Source organism: Pterocles gutturalis, unplaced genomic scaffold (assembly GCF_000699245.1).
Source record: "Pterocles gutturalis isolate BGI_N339 unplaced genomic scaffold, ASM69924v1 scaffold24396, whole genome shotgun sequence".
In the NCBI taxonomy this organism is placed as follows: Eukaryota; Metazoa; Chordata; class Aves; order Pterocliformes; family Pteroclidae; genus Pterocles; species Pterocles gutturalis.
In genome coordinates, this window is record NW_010101061.1 from 1 (window position 1) to 19,017 (window position 19,017).

The 19,017-nt window shown below is 41.5% G+C and overlaps 1 protein-coding gene across 1 annotated transcript in view; it reads left to right on the top strand.

Moving 5' to 3' along the window:
* Window positions 1-120: 120 nt before the first annotated feature.
* The window catches only part of LOC104468045 (myosin-10), a gene marked incomplete at its 5' end in the record, with an annotated part of 22,717 nt that continues 3,820 nt past the window's right edge, over window positions 121-19,017 (top strand). The window contains 20 exons of the mRNA XM_010082049.1: window positions 121-242; window positions 572-641; window positions 743-903; window positions 1,514-1,622; window positions 1,705-1,836; window positions 2,710-2,916; window positions 3,947-4,084; window positions 4,637-4,760; window positions 6,940-7,111; window positions 7,903-8,115; window positions 8,206-8,350; window positions 9,766-9,972; window positions 11,037-11,141; window positions 12,194-12,346; window positions 12,663-12,911; window positions 13,460-13,672; window positions 14,175-14,387; window positions 15,671-15,832; window positions 17,264-17,392; window positions 18,826-18,914. Coding sequence (XP_010080351.1) covers window positions 121-242; window positions 572-641; window positions 743-903; window positions 1,514-1,622; window positions 1,705-1,836; window positions 2,710-2,916; window positions 3,947-4,084; window positions 4,637-4,760; window positions 6,940-7,111; window positions 7,903-8,115; window positions 8,206-8,350; window positions 9,766-9,972; window positions 11,037-11,141; window positions 12,194-12,346; window positions 12,663-12,911; window positions 13,460-13,672; window positions 14,175-14,387; window positions 15,671-15,832; window positions 17,264-17,392; window positions 18,826-18,914 — 3,113 coding nt within the window. The remainder of the gene's footprint in view (window positions 243-571; window positions 642-742; window positions 904-1,513; window positions 1,623-1,704; window positions 1,837-2,709; window positions 2,917-3,946; window positions 4,085-4,636; window positions 4,761-6,939; window positions 7,112-7,902; window positions 8,116-8,205; window positions 8,351-9,765; window positions 9,973-11,036; window positions 11,142-12,193; window positions 12,347-12,662; window positions 12,912-13,459; window positions 13,673-14,174; window positions 14,388-15,670; window positions 15,833-17,263; window positions 17,393-18,825; window positions 18,915-19,017) is intronic.

Genomic DNA, 19,017 nt, shown 5'->3' on the forward strand with positions numbered 1-19,017 from the left:
TACACATCCCCTTGTTTAGACTGTTGACTTTATGTAGAGAGTAGCCTGAAAAACTTAAGTTACAGTTTTTCATGAATGCAAATTAAAAGACTACAAATTATGCTTGTTTTGTTTGTCCAGGCTGGAAAATTGGATCCACATCTGGTTCTAGATCAGCTCCGTTGCAACGGTGTTTTGGAAGGAATAAGGATTTGTCGACAAGGATTTCCAAACAGAATAGTGTTCCAGGAATTTAGACAGAGGTAACAGCAGGAGCAGTCTTCTGAGTTTTTATGAGATAAAATTCGTTGTTAAATAGTTGTAGATGCTCCCCACCCCCAGCCCAACTGGAAGAAAGTCCACAACCATTTGTGAGGTCTCCAAGTGGCTTGGACTTGAAGCAGTTAAATACTACAGGTTTATTCTAAAGACACTAGGAAAGGGGAAAACCATCTAAAATGGACTTCTAAGAAAACTTTCTGTAGTAATTCCTTAGCTGTGCTCTTGGTGACTATAGCTTTATGGGTTTATAATAATGTAGCTTATTGTTGAATGTAAAGGTGTTTTTTTCTTTTTTTAATTTGACTTAAAGGTATGAGATCCTTACTCCCAATGCAATTCCAAAAGGTTTTATGGATGGTAAGCAAGCCTGTGAGCGTATGGTAAGTGTTTATACCTATATATTGTTAAAACATTGAAAAGTTGAAAGAAAAATTGTCCTTTCCTTGATGTAAAAACAATACGTTTGCCCCCCTTCATTTAGATCAGAGCATTAGAGCTGGACCCCAACTTGTACAGAATTGGACAGAGCAAGATCTTTTTCCGAGCTGGTGTCTTGGCACACTTAGAAGAAGAACGAGATCTGAAGATCACAGACATTATAATCTTCTTCCAGGCAGTCTGTAGAGGATACCTGGCTAGGAAGTATGTGTCCTTTTACAGTTCGATTTTTCTCGTGGTCACCTTAAGTGTCTTTGATAGGGAGCTGTGCATTAAAACTGCCATTTGAGGAGAAGTTTTCTTAAAGTGTATTGCCTGATTAAACTGTAGTTGTATCCAAGGTAAATAAGTGACTTTTTATCTAATAATAAAAATTTGTACACTCGTTCCGTAGCAATATCTCTTTTCCTTGATCTTCCCTTTGTGACACACACAGCTGTTTATGGTACAGCTAGTGGCTGCAAAAAAATCTTTCTGCTTCACTGGGAGTTCTTGGAGACACTTCTGGAAAGCTGCTTTTTTGAAATTAAAGGACAGATCAGGATCTAATCCATCCTGATCTTATCTTTTAAGAAAAATCATCTGTTAAGAGTAAGAACAAATAGCATTTGTAATTGTTTTGAAAATGGTGAATCCAGCTTTTGGTCTGCCTCCTCATATAAGGAATGAGTACTCGTAAATCAGTGCCATCACTGAAACTTAAAAATAAGCCTGTTTATAATCTGCAAGTGTTCTAGGGTAAACTAAAAGTTAAGAACGTGGACAGATGCTCAGCTCTATTTAACATGAAATGTTTTGCTCTTTCTGTCTCCAGGGCCTTTGCGAAGAAACAACAGCAACTGAGTGCACTGAAAATCCTGCAGAGGAACTGCGCTGCATATTTAAAGCTTAGGCACTGGCAGTGGTGGAGAGTCTTCACAAAGGTTCTTTATTTTCTCTCACTTTCTTTGCCTTTTGTAAATAGGTAGATGCAGGTTCTTACTTGTTCATTTCAAATCTTTGCAGGTGAAGCCTCTTCTTCAAGTCACTCGTCAAGAAGAAGAACTTCAAGCCAAAGACGAGGAGCTAATGAAGGTGAAAGAAAAACAGACAAAAGTGGAGGCAGAACTTGAGGAAATGGAAAGGAAACATCAACAGGTTTGTGCCCAAGATCAGCTTTTGATATATAGAATGTATACCGCACTGTATCCTGTGCGAGGGAGCTGTGTTGGGGAGATGCTTGTGAGCAAAAGCACTGTGATTTGGGAGAGCTAACTCCTTTCACACTCTGCTAAAATCTGGAATAGGAAGATATAGATGAGCTATTTCTCCAGGAATGCAGAAACATCATGTTAATGAAATGAAGGGGTTTTTTTTGCCTTTTCTAGTTTACAGGAGAATTTCAGTAGAAGTGTCACTTTCCTTTTCAGATGTGTTTTCAGGGTAGGCTACTGCTGTGGTGCACACGTGCTGTTTAAGACATAGGGAAGCAATTACGACAATTACGGCACAAAACTGAAAATGAATTTTTGCTGAGAAGTAGCATTGATATCAAATTAAAGAGCTTGAAAGAATGTCAGTGAAGATAGATGTGTACACTAGAGTAATTTTGAGCCATGATAGAACTGGGCTGGATGTCTAGAACGGCAAAGCAGCAGTTCCTGTTGATGAAAGGGCTGGAAGGCACGGCCTGGGAGGAACGTCAGAGGACACTGGGTTTGTCTAGTTTGGAGAAAAGGAGCCTGAGGGGTGACCTCATTGCTCTCTGCAGCTTCCTGAGGAGGGGACGTGGAGATGGAGGTCCTGAGCTCTTCTTGCAGTGGGATATCCTCCCTAAACTGAGGGGACAAGAATGAATATCGCTGTAGCTCTATTACGAAAGCTGGTGTCTCCTGGAGTGCTGAGAAAGGCCTCTGCTAAAAAGTTGGAGCAGAACTTGGCCCTTAAGTAACTTTGTAGTTGTCATAATCTCTCATGAGAGACTTTTAATGTCATTTTTACTGCTTTACTACCTTTTGTGTGTATTTGCAGCTTCTAGAAGAGAAGAACATTCTTGCAGAGCAGCTCCAGGCTGAGACGGAGCTCTTTGCAGAAGCTGAGGAGATGAGGGCTCGCTTGGCTGCCAAAAAACAAGAGTTGGAAGAAATTCTCCATGATTTGGAGTCCAGGGTTGAGGAGGAAGAGGAAAGAAACCAAATACTGCAGAATGAGAAAAAGAAAATGCAGGGCCACATTCAGGTACGCGTCTTGGTAACTGGAAATGGAAAAACACACAAACTGGAGAGTGAAGGGTGGGAAAGCTCCCTCCGCAGCTCTGTGGCACAGAGGAATTTAGCTCCTTAGCACCGTGTGTGGAATAAAATCAATCTGAATTTTTTTTTCTCCTCCTGTGGTTAATGTTTAGCTTCTTGCGGGCTCCAGGCATATGAGGGTGAGGAAAGAAAATAAAAGTCAGAATGCCCTGTTGGTAGCTATGGTCTGTGCAGGTAGAGTATGAAAGGTGGCAAGCACTGCTGAGTGGGGAGGAACTGGGAATGACCTCATGGGGCTTGCCTGCCTGCTTATAGAAACAAACACTGACAGGATGATGTCACTTAAACGAGAGAAATGTTCATTTTTGGCTGAAATCTAGTGAATATCACAAAGAATGTTCTTTTTTTGACTTTTATTAAACTAAGACAACTTCATCTCCTCCAAGTTACTTGGGGTTTTTTTGGTGAAAATCAAATGATTTAGATGCTTCCTTTTGAATATATAGAGACCTTGAAAAAAGGGAATAGCCGAGAACTTAACTATCTTTCAAAATATTCAAGGTACTTGGCAGGGAAATAAGCCCCACTTCTCACACCTCTTGATGCCTTTTAATAAGTGCCCATGAATATGTGTCTGAGAATCTGCAGTATGCTAGGAAGTCTTTGACATAAAGCCTGATCTGATTTGGTTGTCATTAAATAGATTTTTTTTTTTGACGTTTGGAATTAGGAAGGTGAAAGACTGAAGTGAGTGTATGTTTCCTAGACAGCACATTCCAGCCAAAGCTGAAATACAGAATATAAAAAATTCCATGTGTATCACATGGCCCTTAATTTCATTACCAGATTATAGATACGACAAATGAATCCAACAAAGTGAATGCATTTTTAGTGTTACTTAGGGCAGGTGGCTTTTCAAAATAATAAATTTTTTCAGCAAGTTAAAAAAAAAAAGACAAAACCCAGACACATGGATAACCTGGAAAGTGCACAGATGCAACTGCCTTTCTTCCCAGGACCTAGAGGAACAGCTTGATGAGGAGGAGGGAGCTCGACAGAAGTTACAGCTTGAAAAAGTGACAGCTGAAGCTAAGATCAAGAAGATGGAGGAAGAAATCCTACTGTTGGAGGACCAAAATTCCAAATTTTTGAAGGTGAGACCAGTATGCACAGTGGAGATTCTACACATAAGTAATAGTAGTACAAAGTGATAGCTCTCCAAGCGTTTGACGCTGCTGTTACATTGTCTGTAGAGTCTGTGCCTGAAGACTTGTGGGGTTTGAACAGGTTGAAGCTGAGACACTTAGAGCTTCTTTTAAAGTGACCTTTAAAAGGGAGGTATTTGCCATGCATTCTTTCCAATTTTATGAGCCTTCCAAATCTAAGAGCTGGAAACAGTGTTTATCATAGCTACCGTTGTTCTTTGGAAACAGATTTCCAAAAGCGTACAGCAAATGTTGTCCTAAAACCAGGCCTCCTGTGTGTTAAATTCCAAGTCTCTCTTTCTTGGAAAACAAGTGTTCATGTTTCTATACTATTCCAATTGATCCTTAATATTGGCAGGTCAGTCACTCGAAATAAAATCTGTGTTGTATGTGCTGTATGAGACCTTTATATGGATTTTGTATATTCAGTTATTTGTGCTGCTTAGAGGCTCTTCAAATTGTATTTTAGAAGTTATTCTTTCTCCCTTTTCTCCTAACTAGGAAAAGAAGCTGATGGAGGATCGAATTGCTGAATGTACTTCTCAGCTGGCTGAAGAAGAAGAAAAGGCCAAAAATTTGGCCAAACTTAAGAACAAACAGGAAATGATGATCACTGATTTGGAAGGTTTGTTCTTACTACATTTGCCTATTAACAGCTTGGACATCACGCTAGAAAGGAACGGATCCTGTACTACAGTGTATGCAGGATCTGGTCCAGTCTGCTAAGTGTAACCTTATATGTAGATGCCTTAATGACTGTTATTTTTATCTAAATCTTGAAAGAGATTTGTGTTGCTTGCAAGACTTGTTGCATTTGGCTGCTCAGTCTTTCTCATGTTTAACTTGTTAGTTTTTCATTTTTGAGAATCCATTTAATTTATAGATGCACTGAGAAATTCATGTTGTTGGGTGCATCCCTTAGTAACAAGGTAAAACATCTGTCTCTTGAAGTCGTTACAGTTTTCTATAATATGTTACAACAACGTATTTCTAATATTTTTTGAATAGGCGAATCTGAATTGTTTTGCTTTTCTTAATGCTTTGTTTATCTCAAATGGCTCCATTTTTTTGGCCATTTATTTCTGATTGTTTTGCCTGTGTTGTCAATAATTGTAACCGAATATGAAACCTTTCTTGATATTACAGGGTTTTTTTAAATTACTTATGTCTGTAAATAGCTATTGTGCAACATTAGTCAACTGCCAAGTCAAAGTTGCAAGACGTAAGACAATTGCTCTCTGTGCCCTAATTTGGAAACAATTTTTTCACTTACTGTGTTATGGCCTATCTTGCTACATATTTTAAAGCTGATGTGATGTGCTTATGGAAGTATACCAAGGTTTAATCTTATCTGTGTAGGAAAATATGGAACTAATAGGGATAGTGTATGATTGGTGTACTTTTTCTTTAAAAATCATATTCAGAGACCGTAAGATGGGCGTAAGTAAGCTTTACTCATTGGAAAATAATCCTTGGGTAGTTGTGTGCTTAAATCAGGACTAGTGTCTCTGAAGATACTTGACAGATGTGTTTGGTTATGGTGCTGTTCCAAGACTGGCCTTAGAAATGGAAATTAAAGCTTAAACATAAGGCATGCAATTTCTTGGCTAGTAAAGCACAGTAAAATGATATTTACTCTGAGATGATTCAAGAAGCGATTTGAGGTTTCTCTGTGCTAGGGTCTTGGCACTGCTAGGTACTGACATTTGAAGGGGGGGAAAAAAACCTAATTCAGTTTACTGTGAGCTTTTATAATTGCAAAATTGGGTCTTAAGACAGTGTTCCAGATGTCACTCACCAGAAATATTATGTAAAAACAGAGGGAAAAGTGCTATTCTTTTTTGAATGAGGAAGTGTTTAGAGAAAAACGGTGCTACTTTAGATTGGCTGGAAAATCCCAAGTAGCCCTGTGTGGCTCCAAGAGATGATTCTTGAACGTGGCTGCCTTTCCATGGAGGAGATGATATCCTGATCCAGTAACAGGCTGAGGAAGGGCGTGAGAGAAATCTCTGCACTGAGGACCCGCAAACTATTGACCAAGTCTAATAATTTATGTTTATGCTAATGCCTATAGACTAATGCTATGCTAAGCAAAACCTTTGTGTGATTTAAATACATACCTGGTCTGTAAACAGCGCAGCCAGTAACTATTTTAATCAGCCAACAGGCAGATCACCTAAATGTATTTTATTGCCGGGGCGCTGATAACTGGCTGCTTTTCACAAAGAAGTGCCTTAGGGCAGGAGGATCTTGGCTACGCAAATTACTGGAAGCTATCAGGGTTGCAAAGTCTTGCTAAATATAAATGGGATGTGAGTTAGTGGCACAGATACTTGCAAAAGTTGTCTATCCAAGTTTTCTTTAAGCTATACTATTTTCCAGTTGACCTTTTGGAGTCTAGCCTAGACCTTCTAAAACTACGCAAGCCATCATTTTTTCCAGTCCTTAGTAGTTCTTCATTTGTGAATCCTCGTGTCAGTGGTCACCTGCTGTAGCAGCTCAAACTGCTCTTCTGTTAGATCCCACTCGTTATTTTCTATCAAAATGAGGTTATGCTTCCATTCCCTTAATTCAAACTTTTGCCTTCAGCCATTGACTTTCTTGACTTTTTTATCTAAATCATATGGTTCAACTTTGCTAATTCATCTTGCCCAGTCACCCTTCCAGCTACAGACTAGAGAAAGCATTGACACAGCATATATTCAACTTCCCACCCTTCTTGCCACCCCATTGCCCTGCCCCTGAACCTTCTGAGGATGACAAGAGAAAAAACTCCTTATAAATATAATTCTTTGCTTCCTTAGAGCGCTTAAAAAAGGAGGAGAAGACCCGTCAAGAATTAGAAAAAGCTAAAAGAAAACTTGATGGTGAAACAACAGACCTACAGGACCAAATAGCTGAGCTGCAAGCCCAGATTGAAGAACTGAAGATCCAGCTGGCCAAGAAGGAGGAGGAACTACAGGCTGCCCTTGCTAGGTCAGAGCATGATGAGGCTTATGACTGCAGAAGTGTGGTAAAGACTTCCTTTCCCAGACAGAATTTCAGCTGACTGCAAACTTATCAGTTAGAACTGGGAATGTTAAAGTTGATGCCAGTTTATGTTTGTCCTAGAGCATCTCTAGACACCTGTGAGCTGTGTGTAGACATGGCAAAAAAAGGAATTAGGTGTTATATCAGCATCCTTGCTCTACAAAGCTCCAAAAAAACAATGTTTCACCAGGTTGTGAGAACATTTGGGCTCTGGAAACTTTTTTTAGTCTCCCAGAGTTCAGCCTCAGGAGGGAAAAAACCATGTAGTTCTCAGAGAATGGTCTTAATGGTCGAAGTACTTGATAATGTGTGTCCTACTCATAACATATGTCCTACGTACATTTGTGTGGTAGTCTTGCACCCATGTATTATAATATAAACTGAACACCTTTTGTATTTTTTGAGTAATGATCCATAATTTTGTGAGAAGAGGAAATTCTACAGATGGGGTGCATTTTTGGGACAGTCTTGAGATCTGCGAAGCTGGAATACTTGAATGTAAACTTGAAAACTTGTTCTTTCTAGTAGTGCATCTGTAGTACCTGGAGCACTGCACTTGTTAGGGTCTTGAGAATAACAGTGCTGTAGTGGCTTTGTACCTAGGACGTTTTAGAGGGTCTGTTTTATTCTAGTGGGAAAGTTATAATTTGAGTATATAACTTAAATAACACTAGACTGTTATGAGAATAGATCTGAAGCTGCAAAATACCATGGACTGTTGTGTCTCTGTTTAACAGAGGTGATGAAGAAGCAGTTCAGAAAAACAATGCACTGAAAGTGATAAGAGAGTTGCAGGCTCAAATTGCAGAGCTCCAGGAGGATCTTGAATCTGAGAAGGCGTCACGCAACAAGGCGGAAAAGCAGAAAAGAGATTTAAGTGAAGAGTTGGAGGCTTTAAAAACTGAACTGGAAGATACCTTGGATACCACTGCAGCACAGCAAGAGCTGAGGTAGGATCGTACGTCTGTGTAAGAAGACATTGAAATTCATCTTTAATTTACAAAATTGTTGATTTTGATAACCATTGATGCTTCTTCTAGGACAAAGCGAGAGCAGGAGGTGGCTGAACTGAAGAAAGCAATTGAAGAGGAAACCAAAAACCATGAAGCACAGATCCAGGAAATCAGGCAGAGGCATGCTACTGCCCTGGAAGAGCTCTCTGAACAACTTGAACAGGCCAAAAGGGTGAGAAGAAAATGAATTGCAGATATACACTTTTCTGCTTCAGGATGTTTTATAAGTAACATAAGTGTTGTGGTCCCTTCCACTGGTATCTGCAGATCTAGATTGTCCTCCACACAGGCATAATAATTGCAATTGAATCAAATGTATTACCTGCTGATTTGAATATACTGGAGCTACTAGAAAGTCTTGGCATCTATCTGCAAAATGTTCATCAGACTTGGAAATGGTGCACCTAGAGATAAATTCATGTAGTATTTTTGTGGGAATTCTCCAGCAGCCCACGTGCTTATTTGGTGAAAAGTCATTCTCTGCATGAGTGAACCACAGAGTGCTTCCAAATACGGTTATTGTAATGTCAGCACTCACAAATAACGAACTGAGAGTCTGGGTAGTGTGAAAGCTCTTCCAGCCACTCTTACCTCCGTGCTCGTACTGTGCCCTCCAGTGCTAGATACCTGTGGAGTATCTTGGCAGTTTGCAGAGCTGTGTTGTGTTCTCCGGTAACCAAACCGGAGCAGGCAGGAGGAGGCACACCTGGATACCTTGAGTGTTTTCTTCAGAAGCAGAATTATTCCAACACTGCCAAAAGAAAAAAAATATCTTTAGTTTTTGAAATTATAGTTTTGGTCATTCACAAATGTATGTGTGGACAGTTCATATACTGTAGTAATATTTTTGTGTAAGGAATTACCAAGCTTCCTTAGTTTAAAATACTAAGTGAGAAATACAGTAGTTAAAGCCGGTGGAAATTATAGTTTACTCACCTAAAGATCTTATGCATGTCTCTTGCTCCTTATTAATTAAATATTCTTAATAAGAGCATGAAAATATGGAAAAATACCCTGCAATCTTAAGCAAAGGTCCTGTGATAAGATGATGTCAGTTCTGGTGATGAAGTAAGAACAGCACTTAAACATCCTCTATGCCAATTATTAATTTTTTTAAGAGGTTTTTGACAAATGTCAGTGCAGTGGTGAAAAGTGCTTTGTTATGCACTTCCAGGCTTACGCCTACTAAAATCAGGGCAGCGTTAGCTGATACCTTCCCTTTTATTTCTGTGAGATGAGCCATGCTGATCTGTTAATGGGCGCGTTCCTTCCTGCTTACAGTGCTACTCACACAGTCGTTTTACAGCACTGACGTCCCAGATCTTGTTGAATTCATAGAAATATCTTCTGGTCCTTGCTGTTACCTGTGAGATCTGAGAGTGGAATAACTTGTGTTAACTCGGGCTTTGGCTAACGTACACAGAATGTTACATGGCAGCACTTCAAACACTCCTTCCTTACAACTTGCTGAGCACTTGTTTTATCTTTGGACTTGTAAACCTGATTTGCTGGACTGAATCTTCTTAGCAGAAAACTCTATTGATATGTGACAAAGCATTGAGTTTATTTCCTTTTTTTTTTTCCTAGTTCAAAGCAAATCTTGAAAAAAACAAGCAAGGCCTAGAGTCCGACAACAAGGAGTTAGCCTGTGAAGTGAAGGTACTGCAGCAGGTCAAGGCAGAGTCTGAACATAAGAGGAAGAAGCTGGATGCTCAGGTTCAGGAGCTGACTGCTAAGGTCACGGAAGGAGAGAGGCTGAGGGTGGAACTGGCGGAGAAGGCTAACAAGCTGCAGGTAAGGCTGTGTGGAAGTCCTAAACTGCTGAAAAATACACAAGAAAGTAAAAGCCCTAACCATATGCAGAAGTGGCTTAGGAGACGTGGCTTTCAAAGATGCAGCTGTGTCTACAGGAACTGGGTCTGTAGCTGGTGTGGGAGGTGATCTCAGTCATGCACTGGTGCCCTTGAGGGGCCGTAAAGTGGTGACGTGCCTCAGGTGGAGATAGCTGGACAGCCATGACGTTAATCCTGAACTTTTCTGTCTATGTGAGAATTATAGTGGCTTTTAAGTACCTGGCTTCCCATCCTGGAGACTAAATCCTGTAGGAGGCTGTGCTGACAGCTGGCCTACAGGTTTTTGGCTTGGATGTGGAACTGAGTAGATTGGGCTGAGGTTATTTGTAGGTGTGAGCAAAAATGTACTCATTGATGATTGGCCACAGGTTTTTTGGTGCCTCAACACTGAGAGCTTGACAGATAGGGATTGCAAGTAAGGGCCTGTTCTTCTGGGAAATGAAGAAAATGGACAAAATGTGTCCAGGGCTGACTTTTAAACAACAGCAATGAGTATTTTAGGTAAATCAAGCTAAAGGGCTTCAAAAGGGGAATGGCCCAGTTCTTTTTGGGAGAAACTTTCGAGCAGTCTCTCACTGTATATACAAGTAGCACATCCTAAAATAGCAAGAGTTGACACCTGGCAGTAACCTTTCCTCTTGCGGCTTTAAACCCAGCTGCCACCCTGATAATCCCTGAATTAATGGTCCTGTAAAATATATGGTCCTATAATTAAAAATAGCATTTAAGTATGAATGCAGATACTGGAATGACGTGTTCTGCAAAATAGCATGGCCGGCTCTTGTTCTGTTATACCCCTAAGTTCACAATTGACATCCAACTTCAAGTTTCTAACCAAACTTCAGTGTTTTTAGCTTTCAGTATCTCTGTCCTGGGATCTATTGTTCTCTTGCCATACCTGGAATTTGTTGAGGTTTTGTGTTCTGCAGTTCCAGCTCCCAGTGTGATGTAGGCTTTGCCATGAGTCAGCTGCATGCTGTTACCCATAGACTGCTTGCTTTGCAGAACGAGTTGGATAACGTCTCAAGTCTCCTGGAGGAGGCAGAGAAGAAAGGCATCAAGTTTGCCAAGGATGCGGCTAGTTTGGAATCTCAGCTTCAGGATACGCAGGTGTGTGTGCAGTGAAGCTTGACCTTTGCACTGAAGCTTTGTTCCTTGTTGGAGTGCTAACTGCATAATAGAAAAGATGTTTTCATTCATGTTTGGAAGGTCCCTTAGGTAGAAGCTGTAGTTCCTATTGAAGTTTAGTGAAATGCGATGTATAATGACTGCTCAGCTACATGTGGAACCAATTTTTCATTATCTAAGATTCACTACTTGATAGACTGTACCCTTTCAGTTTCTATTTCTTGGTCTCTGTGGGAGATAATTATTAAGTCGAAAAGCATTTCCAAGTAGAATGTTAATGTAAATAAGATCCTTGGGGTATACGAAAGGCACGAGGGACTATACCCTGTGTTTTACTGACAGCTTAAGTTCTGAAGACCGCCAGTGTTTGGTTTTGAGTTAAATAGTGCTGCTTTATGCATGTATTCATCACTTAAATATACTCTTTTTTTTGCTGTTTAAAACTGCCAATGGGGACCGCTTGAATACTGTTAATCACAGTTGGAGAGGTCTGTGAGGAACAGGCTGGGCGAGGAAGGATGGTGGTCAGACCTTGTGTTAATTTCTGTTATGACAGAAGTTTCCACTGCCAAATTACAGCTATCTTTAAACTGACCTTTTCTGTTTAAGCAATGCAGCAAAACTTGAAAGCATGTCACCATTGCAAGATGTGCTGCTATACATTCTTCCCAGGTGGTTTAAAACAGGGATTCTGTATGCTTGTCTGAAAGAAGAAAAAGACATTTTGAAGGTGACTTCTGTGCTTGTGCCTTTAAGGATGGAAAAGTGTCATCCATTAACTCCTAGAAGAGAGTGGCATGGATTCCCTGAGCAGAAATGTGCTTTCTAAGGGTTTAAGTGTTTCCAAAATGAATGAGCAGTGCCTTTTTGAAAACCCAAGTTACAGATGTGTTCGTAAGCGTGTCCCTGTACAAAAATGTTGTGAGAAAAATAGTCAAACCTGAAACTGCATGGAGAGTAGCGGAGGGTGGTAGCCCAAGGCCAGAGTTAACACACGATGAACCAAACGTTGAATGTGCCTGTTTGTGTGACAGGAGCTGCTCCAGGAAGAAACCCGCCAGAAACTCAACCTGAGCAGTAGGATTAGGCAGCTGGAAGAGGAGAAGAACAACCTGCAGGAGCAGCAGGAAGAGGAAGAGGAGGCCAGAAAGAACCTGGAGAAACAGATGCTCGCCTTGCAGGCACAGGTAAGCTGTTGCAAATGGTGGGACTTCTGTAAGGCCTACACACTCCAGGTGAGATGGTGTCCCAAACCTCTCGGAAAAAATGTCATGTAATTTGCACACGTGCTAGACCAGATTTTGGAGAAAATTTCCTGTGGTCTTTCTCCATTGCAATAATGACAAGTACAACTAACTGCAGTGGGCAGGACTTTCCCCTCCTAGCTCACAATTTCGGTGTTACTTCAGCTAGCAATAACATCCTTTTCTGGCTTTGTATTTTTGCCTTTCTTTCCTTCTCATGATGCATTAAGGAACGTTATTTTCTTTTATTAAATTTCAGCTGGCTGATGCTAAGAAAAAGGTAGATGATGACTTGGGAACCATTGAAGGCTTGGAGGAAAACAAGAAGAAATTATTGAAGGACATGGAGTCCTTAAGCCAACGCCTAGAGGAGAAGGCAATGGCTTATGACAAACTGGAAAAGACAAAGAATCGCCTGCAGCAAGAGCTGGATGATTTGATGGTAGATCTAGATCATCAGCGCCAGATTGTTTCTAACTTGGAGAAAAAACAGAAGAAGTTTGATCAGGTAGTCTAGTTTCATGTCATCTTGCTGCTTTCTATGATTTTTAAGTGGCATTTTTTTATATTGTTTCTGCATAAATGATTCTTGTATGAAGAAAGGTCAGACTGAAGTACTGTGGTTATTGATAAATCTTTTGTGAGCAGCTTGGCCTTTGTTTAGAGTAGCTTGTCACTTTCAGTGAGCTACATGCCAGCTTTGAGTCTTGTTAGATCAAGTAATATGCTCTTTATATACAAAAAGGAAATTATACTGGAACAAAAACTTGAGGATTATTGTAGTCCCTCCAAATAGACTAAGAAAGGATGTGAAGACTGAAAGATGAAAATAATCTAAAACTCATTTAATCTTGATTAGTAGCTTGCTTTCCTCGTCTCATCCCGAGTAGCTGTAGCTGTTTTCTTACGAGCACTTTGATCACGATTGAGAGACCAGACAGCTTCTGAAGGCCAGCTAAACATACAGCACTAACCACTTCACTGGCTAAAACACCTGAGGCAGGAAGGACCTGGTCAGAGAACTTAGGAGATGGATTAATTATTTCTTATGTTCAGATGCTGGCAGAAGAAAAGAACGTTTCTGCCAGATATGCAGAGGAAAGGGATCGTGCTGAAGCAGAAGCAAGGGAGAAGGAAACCAAAGCACTGTCTCTGGCTCGGGCTTTGGAAGAAGCCCTGGAAGCTAAGGAAGAATTTGAAAGACAGAACAAACAGTTGCGTGCAGACATGGAAGACTTAATGAGCTCTAAAGATGATGTGGGCAAAAATGTAAGTATGTTTCCATACCCTGTTTTATTATATACTGCATAGGGAATAACAGAAGAAAACTCCTGGCTGGAGAAGTATATCTGACACAAAACCAGAATTTTTTGAAGCTGATTTATAACACAAAATTCTGGAGGAATTAATGCTCAGAGTAAGGGGGTGGTCTTTATCTACATCAGGCCTCCTCAAAAGATTGGTGCAGACATGGAGAGCAGAAGTTGCTGGGCAAATGACTAATGGCACCTGCCCTGGCTTTAAGAGCTTGTCTGACTGCTGCTTTTTCTGTGGCATTGCCCAGCTCATCCCTCCAGTCATCTGCACAGATGGTGGTGGTGTCTCTAATACAGATTTAGAGATGCTGCTTTGCCTGTACTGATTCATTGTCCAATTCAGGGCATCACAACGTGTCGTGTACTCCATTCATATAATGTCTCATTTCGCTGTTAATAAGATGCTGATGTTGAGACACCCGGGGGAGAGGGTCTGATGAATGTTTGTGCCTTAGGTCCATGAACTGGAGAAGTCAAAGAGAACTTTAGAGCAACAGGTTGAAGAGATGAGGACTCAGCTTGAGGAACTGGAAGATGAACTGCAGGCCACAGAAGATGCTAAGCTTCGTTTGGAGGTGAACATGCAAGCCATGAAAGCCCAGTTTGAGAGAGATCTGCAAGCCAGAGATGAACAGAACGAAGAGAAAAAGAGGATGCTGGTTAAACAAGTACGTCTGCTTTACTGTGCTTCACGGTGGGAAGGGTGTGAGGATCTTTTGCCAAAGCTCTGTGGCTTCAGTGATAACTTGCTAACAGAAAGAAAGTCTTTGCGTAAAGATCGCCTCCTATAGAACCCCAAGCAGTGATCCTTACAAGCAGTCGACAGGTCTTGTTGAGGACTGGCCACTGTCACCTCTTAGGGGTCTGCTGCTGGTGGTCCTCAGAAGCACTCGAGGTGCCAGCAGAGGGGTGGCTGTTGCTGTGTGGGTGTTTCCCAAGGACAGGGGTATGTTCTTTGGATGTTCAAGCCCATCCTGTTTGATGTACAGGAACACATCCATGGATGCCGAGATAAACTGAAAGACTGTAATTAAGCGAATAGTTTACTAAATGAAAATTGTGGCAACGATTCCAGATTTGCCAGACTTGAGAATCCCAGTAACACAAAGCAGATCAGAAGAGACTCAAATGCCTTTAAGACTTCCTGCTTGTAAGAGAAGATGGTTCTAAATGAGTGTTAAGCTTTGAGGGAAAAACACCCAATATTTCACGATTTATTTTCACAAGAAAAAATATGTTCAATTACTGAGAATCACCAATATAGAGATCTCTTAAAAATAAACATGGCGTGGAGGGCTTTTGAAGTTCACTGCAATGCAAAATTGCTGTTACCTTGTTGGACAAGAGCTCTTGACCTATAATGAGGAGGGAGGCTTGCTTCAAAACAAAATATATTGTTTTGTGTTGGTAACCTGGGGCATTTCTGTCTCAGTTTTATTTTTGCTTAAGTTTGGCTTAGGTATTTTTCTGCTTTGTTTTGAAGAAAAAAAAAATAAGTTGTTTGTATAAAGGCTAATAGCAAGGCTGTTTCAAAAGGAATGTTTATTTCATTCTTCTTGAGAAAATGGGGTGATTCTACTTATTTTCCTCTTAGTGGTTCAATGAGAATTAGTGACATCTGCCCTAGAGTGATACCTAACTGTGGATAGATGTGCTGGGCAAGAGGCTGATCACTAAGTAACTGAACAGATGTGAAATGGAAATGTTTCAGATGCTGAGTTATTGTCTTTGTTTTCCTTTTTGTCAGTTCAGAGATCTCTGCTTCCAATTTGTGGATGTGTTTTTGCCGTTTGCAGTGGCTTCCCATGAAGCTTGCATTCTGTACTCTTTTCCAAACGGGTAACGTTAGTTCTGCCCTGCAAAGGCCCTCTGGAGTCACTGGCCGTTCAGTTAGGATTTTGTGTTTGCTCCGTTCCTGGAACTGAGCCTGTTAAACCTCTTCATCGCACAGGTGCGAGAGCTGGAGGCAGAACTGGAAGATGAGCGCAAACAGAGGGCTCTTGCCGTGGCAGCCAAAAAGAAAATGGAAATGGATCTGAAAGACTTGGAAGGTCAGATAGAAGCTGCAAACAAGGCTCGAGATGAAGCGATCAAGCAGCTACGTAAGCTCCAGGTAGGCACAGCTCATCAGCCGAGCTGCTTTCTCTCCCGGTGACAGTCTGGCAAGGGTGTTGCTTTTCATGAAATACATTTGTGGCTTGAAGGCAGAAGGCATAGCAGACTCGACTGTGCTGACATGTGTCATAGAATATCTGGCCTGAACTCATCGCCTGCTCAAAACTCCTCTCGTCCTTTTGTTGGCAAGGAGTTAAGATTGTCCTCCACGTACTTCTATTCAGTAGTCGTCTTTTCAACACTCTGCGTAAGGATTTACTCAGTATTGCTTTCTAGGCTGCGTTTTTAAAATTTATTGTTGTTTGTGTCTTGAATTTACTGATCTGAGCTCAGCTCTTGCTGACTGCTGCTTCCTCAAGTGGTTGAACTTTTTAAGGGGTTTTCAGCCAAAAATGCTCCAGAGAAAAAGGAGGAGTAAATCTTAGTTGCTTTTAAAAAGTTCCAAGATGCCCATTCTTTTTAGTTTGGCAAGGAAAAAAAAAAAAAAAACAAAAAAAAACAAAACAACAACAAACAGTCCTTGTCAAGGATTCCTTTCCAATTCCCAGAAAAATATTCAACATTTGGTACAGTTCAGTTTTGCCAAAACTTTTCAGTGCCGTGGCCCAAAGCGGCAGGACCGTGAGACCATCGGCAAGACCGTGTAAAGCATATGGCAGATGAAATTGCCTTTCTGCCCTGGCCACTTTATTTTTTGGCAATCCTACTTCAACTGAATGAGGGCCGTTCTGGAACTGAGCCCTGCATGAAGCGGGAGCAGAGGTGGAAGCAAGAAATGCTGGTACCCAGCAGTGCCCCGCTTCTCTGGGCCGAGAACCTGCTCTCGGTGCACTTTCACACAAGCACCCGAAATCGGTGGTCTCGGGACTGGCGGTGTTCTGAAGATGCAGGCGCAACTGACAGTCAGTTTCTCCAGCTTTCCTGCTCTTTTAGCATCTCGGCTCAAGCTTGTGCAGATTCAGATCTCAGTCGGTGTTAAGAGCGTTTCGGAAGGGAAGCGTGTGTGCAAAATGGGGCCTTGTGTTGCTTCTGCACTGAGAATGGTTTCTTGCCTGCTTGTAATATTTGTGGGGTTTTAGTCAATTTAAGTAAATTTTTTACTTTGGCTTTACCTTTCCATAAGTTTCATGACAAATGTAATTGAGCAGCTCTTTATTAGAGGGGTTTTTTTTTCCTACAAGAAATACACCAGGTAAATTAAGTGAAGTCTTACAATGTGATATCTTTTTCAAGGAATGGAGTGATGGAAAGATGAGAAAATGAAGTTTTGCTATGAAAATAAGAACTGAAAATGCAAATACGCAGAATGAAGCCACTTTGGGTAGAAGGTCTAACCTCTTAAGGGCCAAAATGCTTCAGTTCTACTAATAAATCTTGTGATTGCTCTAACGTAGCACGGCTTTTTCTTGCCCCTGCTTTCCAACTACAGGCTCAGATGAAAGACTACCAACGGGAGCTGGAAGAAGCCCGTGCGTCCAGAGATGAGATCTTTGCACAGTCCAAAGAGAGTGAGAAGAAGCTCAAAGGTCTCGAAGCAGAAATACTCCAACTCCAAGAGGTGAGATTGAAATCCAAGAAATTTTGGTTTTCTTGCTAGACTAAGGCAAGGATCAGAGAGTAAAAAAAGTAAAAAGCCATCTAGCGAGTTGAACAGAGAAATGGGAGCCAGGAGAACTTTCTTTCCTCCCCTGCCCCAGGTGATCACTGAACTTCTTACGGCTTTGTAGGAATCATTCTGGTAGCCTGGACTTCATCGCTCTGCCTGGGTACCAGGAAAGCTTTACTACTGTTTAAACAGATTTGAGGCCTCACTAAAATTTGCAGAGTGGGTCAAGAGTCTCTGCAAGGTGCAGTGTCAGTACTGAAATCGATTATTGGAAATGTATAAAAACTGAACCATCTCTCCAGTACCTCAGTGGGCCATTTAAGTCTGGGCAAGTTTATCCCTGTGCTCTCTTAGGTCCTCATCCCTTTCTCTTACGGGCATGTGTTCCCTTGCTGTTGGCAATTTCTGTAAGAGCTCTCAGTCTTGCTACGTATCGCTTATCTCCCAGGATCTCCTTGGTCTGCCCCAAGGTCAAACATCGGCAGAACTGCCTTGAGGGGCTGCTGCTTTTTTGCCCTGTGTGAGCTGCAGGCTAAAGTTGGAAGCCGTTGCTCAGATGTCACCGCACTTACATTTGAGCCTTTACAGATAATCTACGACTTACCGGAGCTTCTCCATGTCATTCTTTCGTGGATTTCAAACTTGTCAGTCTTGCACTTGCAGTGCATTTAATTGTCTGTGGCAAGTGCCCGGGTGTTTCTGCCACTTCATACAGTTCTATAATCGGAGATCCGGTGCTGGTCATACTGTTGTGCTGCAGATTTTGTTTTCTACACTTTGCATTCGTGCTATGTACTCTGTAAGAACCTAAAACATTTGCTTGGTTTAGTACCCGCTTGACACTGAATGTGTTTGTTAGAGCATGTGACAGAATGATTTTCTGCTGTTGTTTAGGGCTTGAATGTTACGGATCTTCAGATTTTTATTTTTTTCCTTACCTTTGTGCATGGAACACTTCAGGGACAGGGAGACATAAATCCACTGTAGTCAGATGGCAGTTAGGGGGAAAATACCGAGATGCTGTGTCGTGTCAGCTTCTCCAGCTGTGGCTTCTGCTTATCCGTTGGAAGACCTCGGGGATATCCCACTTGACAGCATCTCCCAGAAGTTACTGGCAGATTTTTATTTGTTTCCTTACCTTTGTGCATGGAACACTTCAGGGACAGGGAGACATAAATCCACTGTAGTCAGATGGCAGTTAGGGGGAAAATACCGAGATGCTGTGTCGTGTCAGCTTCTCCAGCTGTGGCTTCTGCTTATCCGTTGGAAGACCTCGGGGATATCCCACTTGACAGCATCTCCCAGAAGTTACTGGAAGGCTGAATTGTTTGCAGAAATTTTGGGATTCCTAACGCTGTAAGGAATCTTTTCCTAAACCTTTGCAGGAGTTTGCTGCCTCTGAAAGAGCCCGTCGTCATGCTGAGCAAGAAAGGGATGAGTTGGCTGATGAGATCGCAAACAGCGCTTCCGGAAAGTGAGTCACCAAATGCGTTAATTGTGCATCTGCAGAACTTCAGGCACCAGCAGCTCAGTCGTCCGCTTGTAAATTCTGTATTGACCTGTCTTCATGAGAAAAA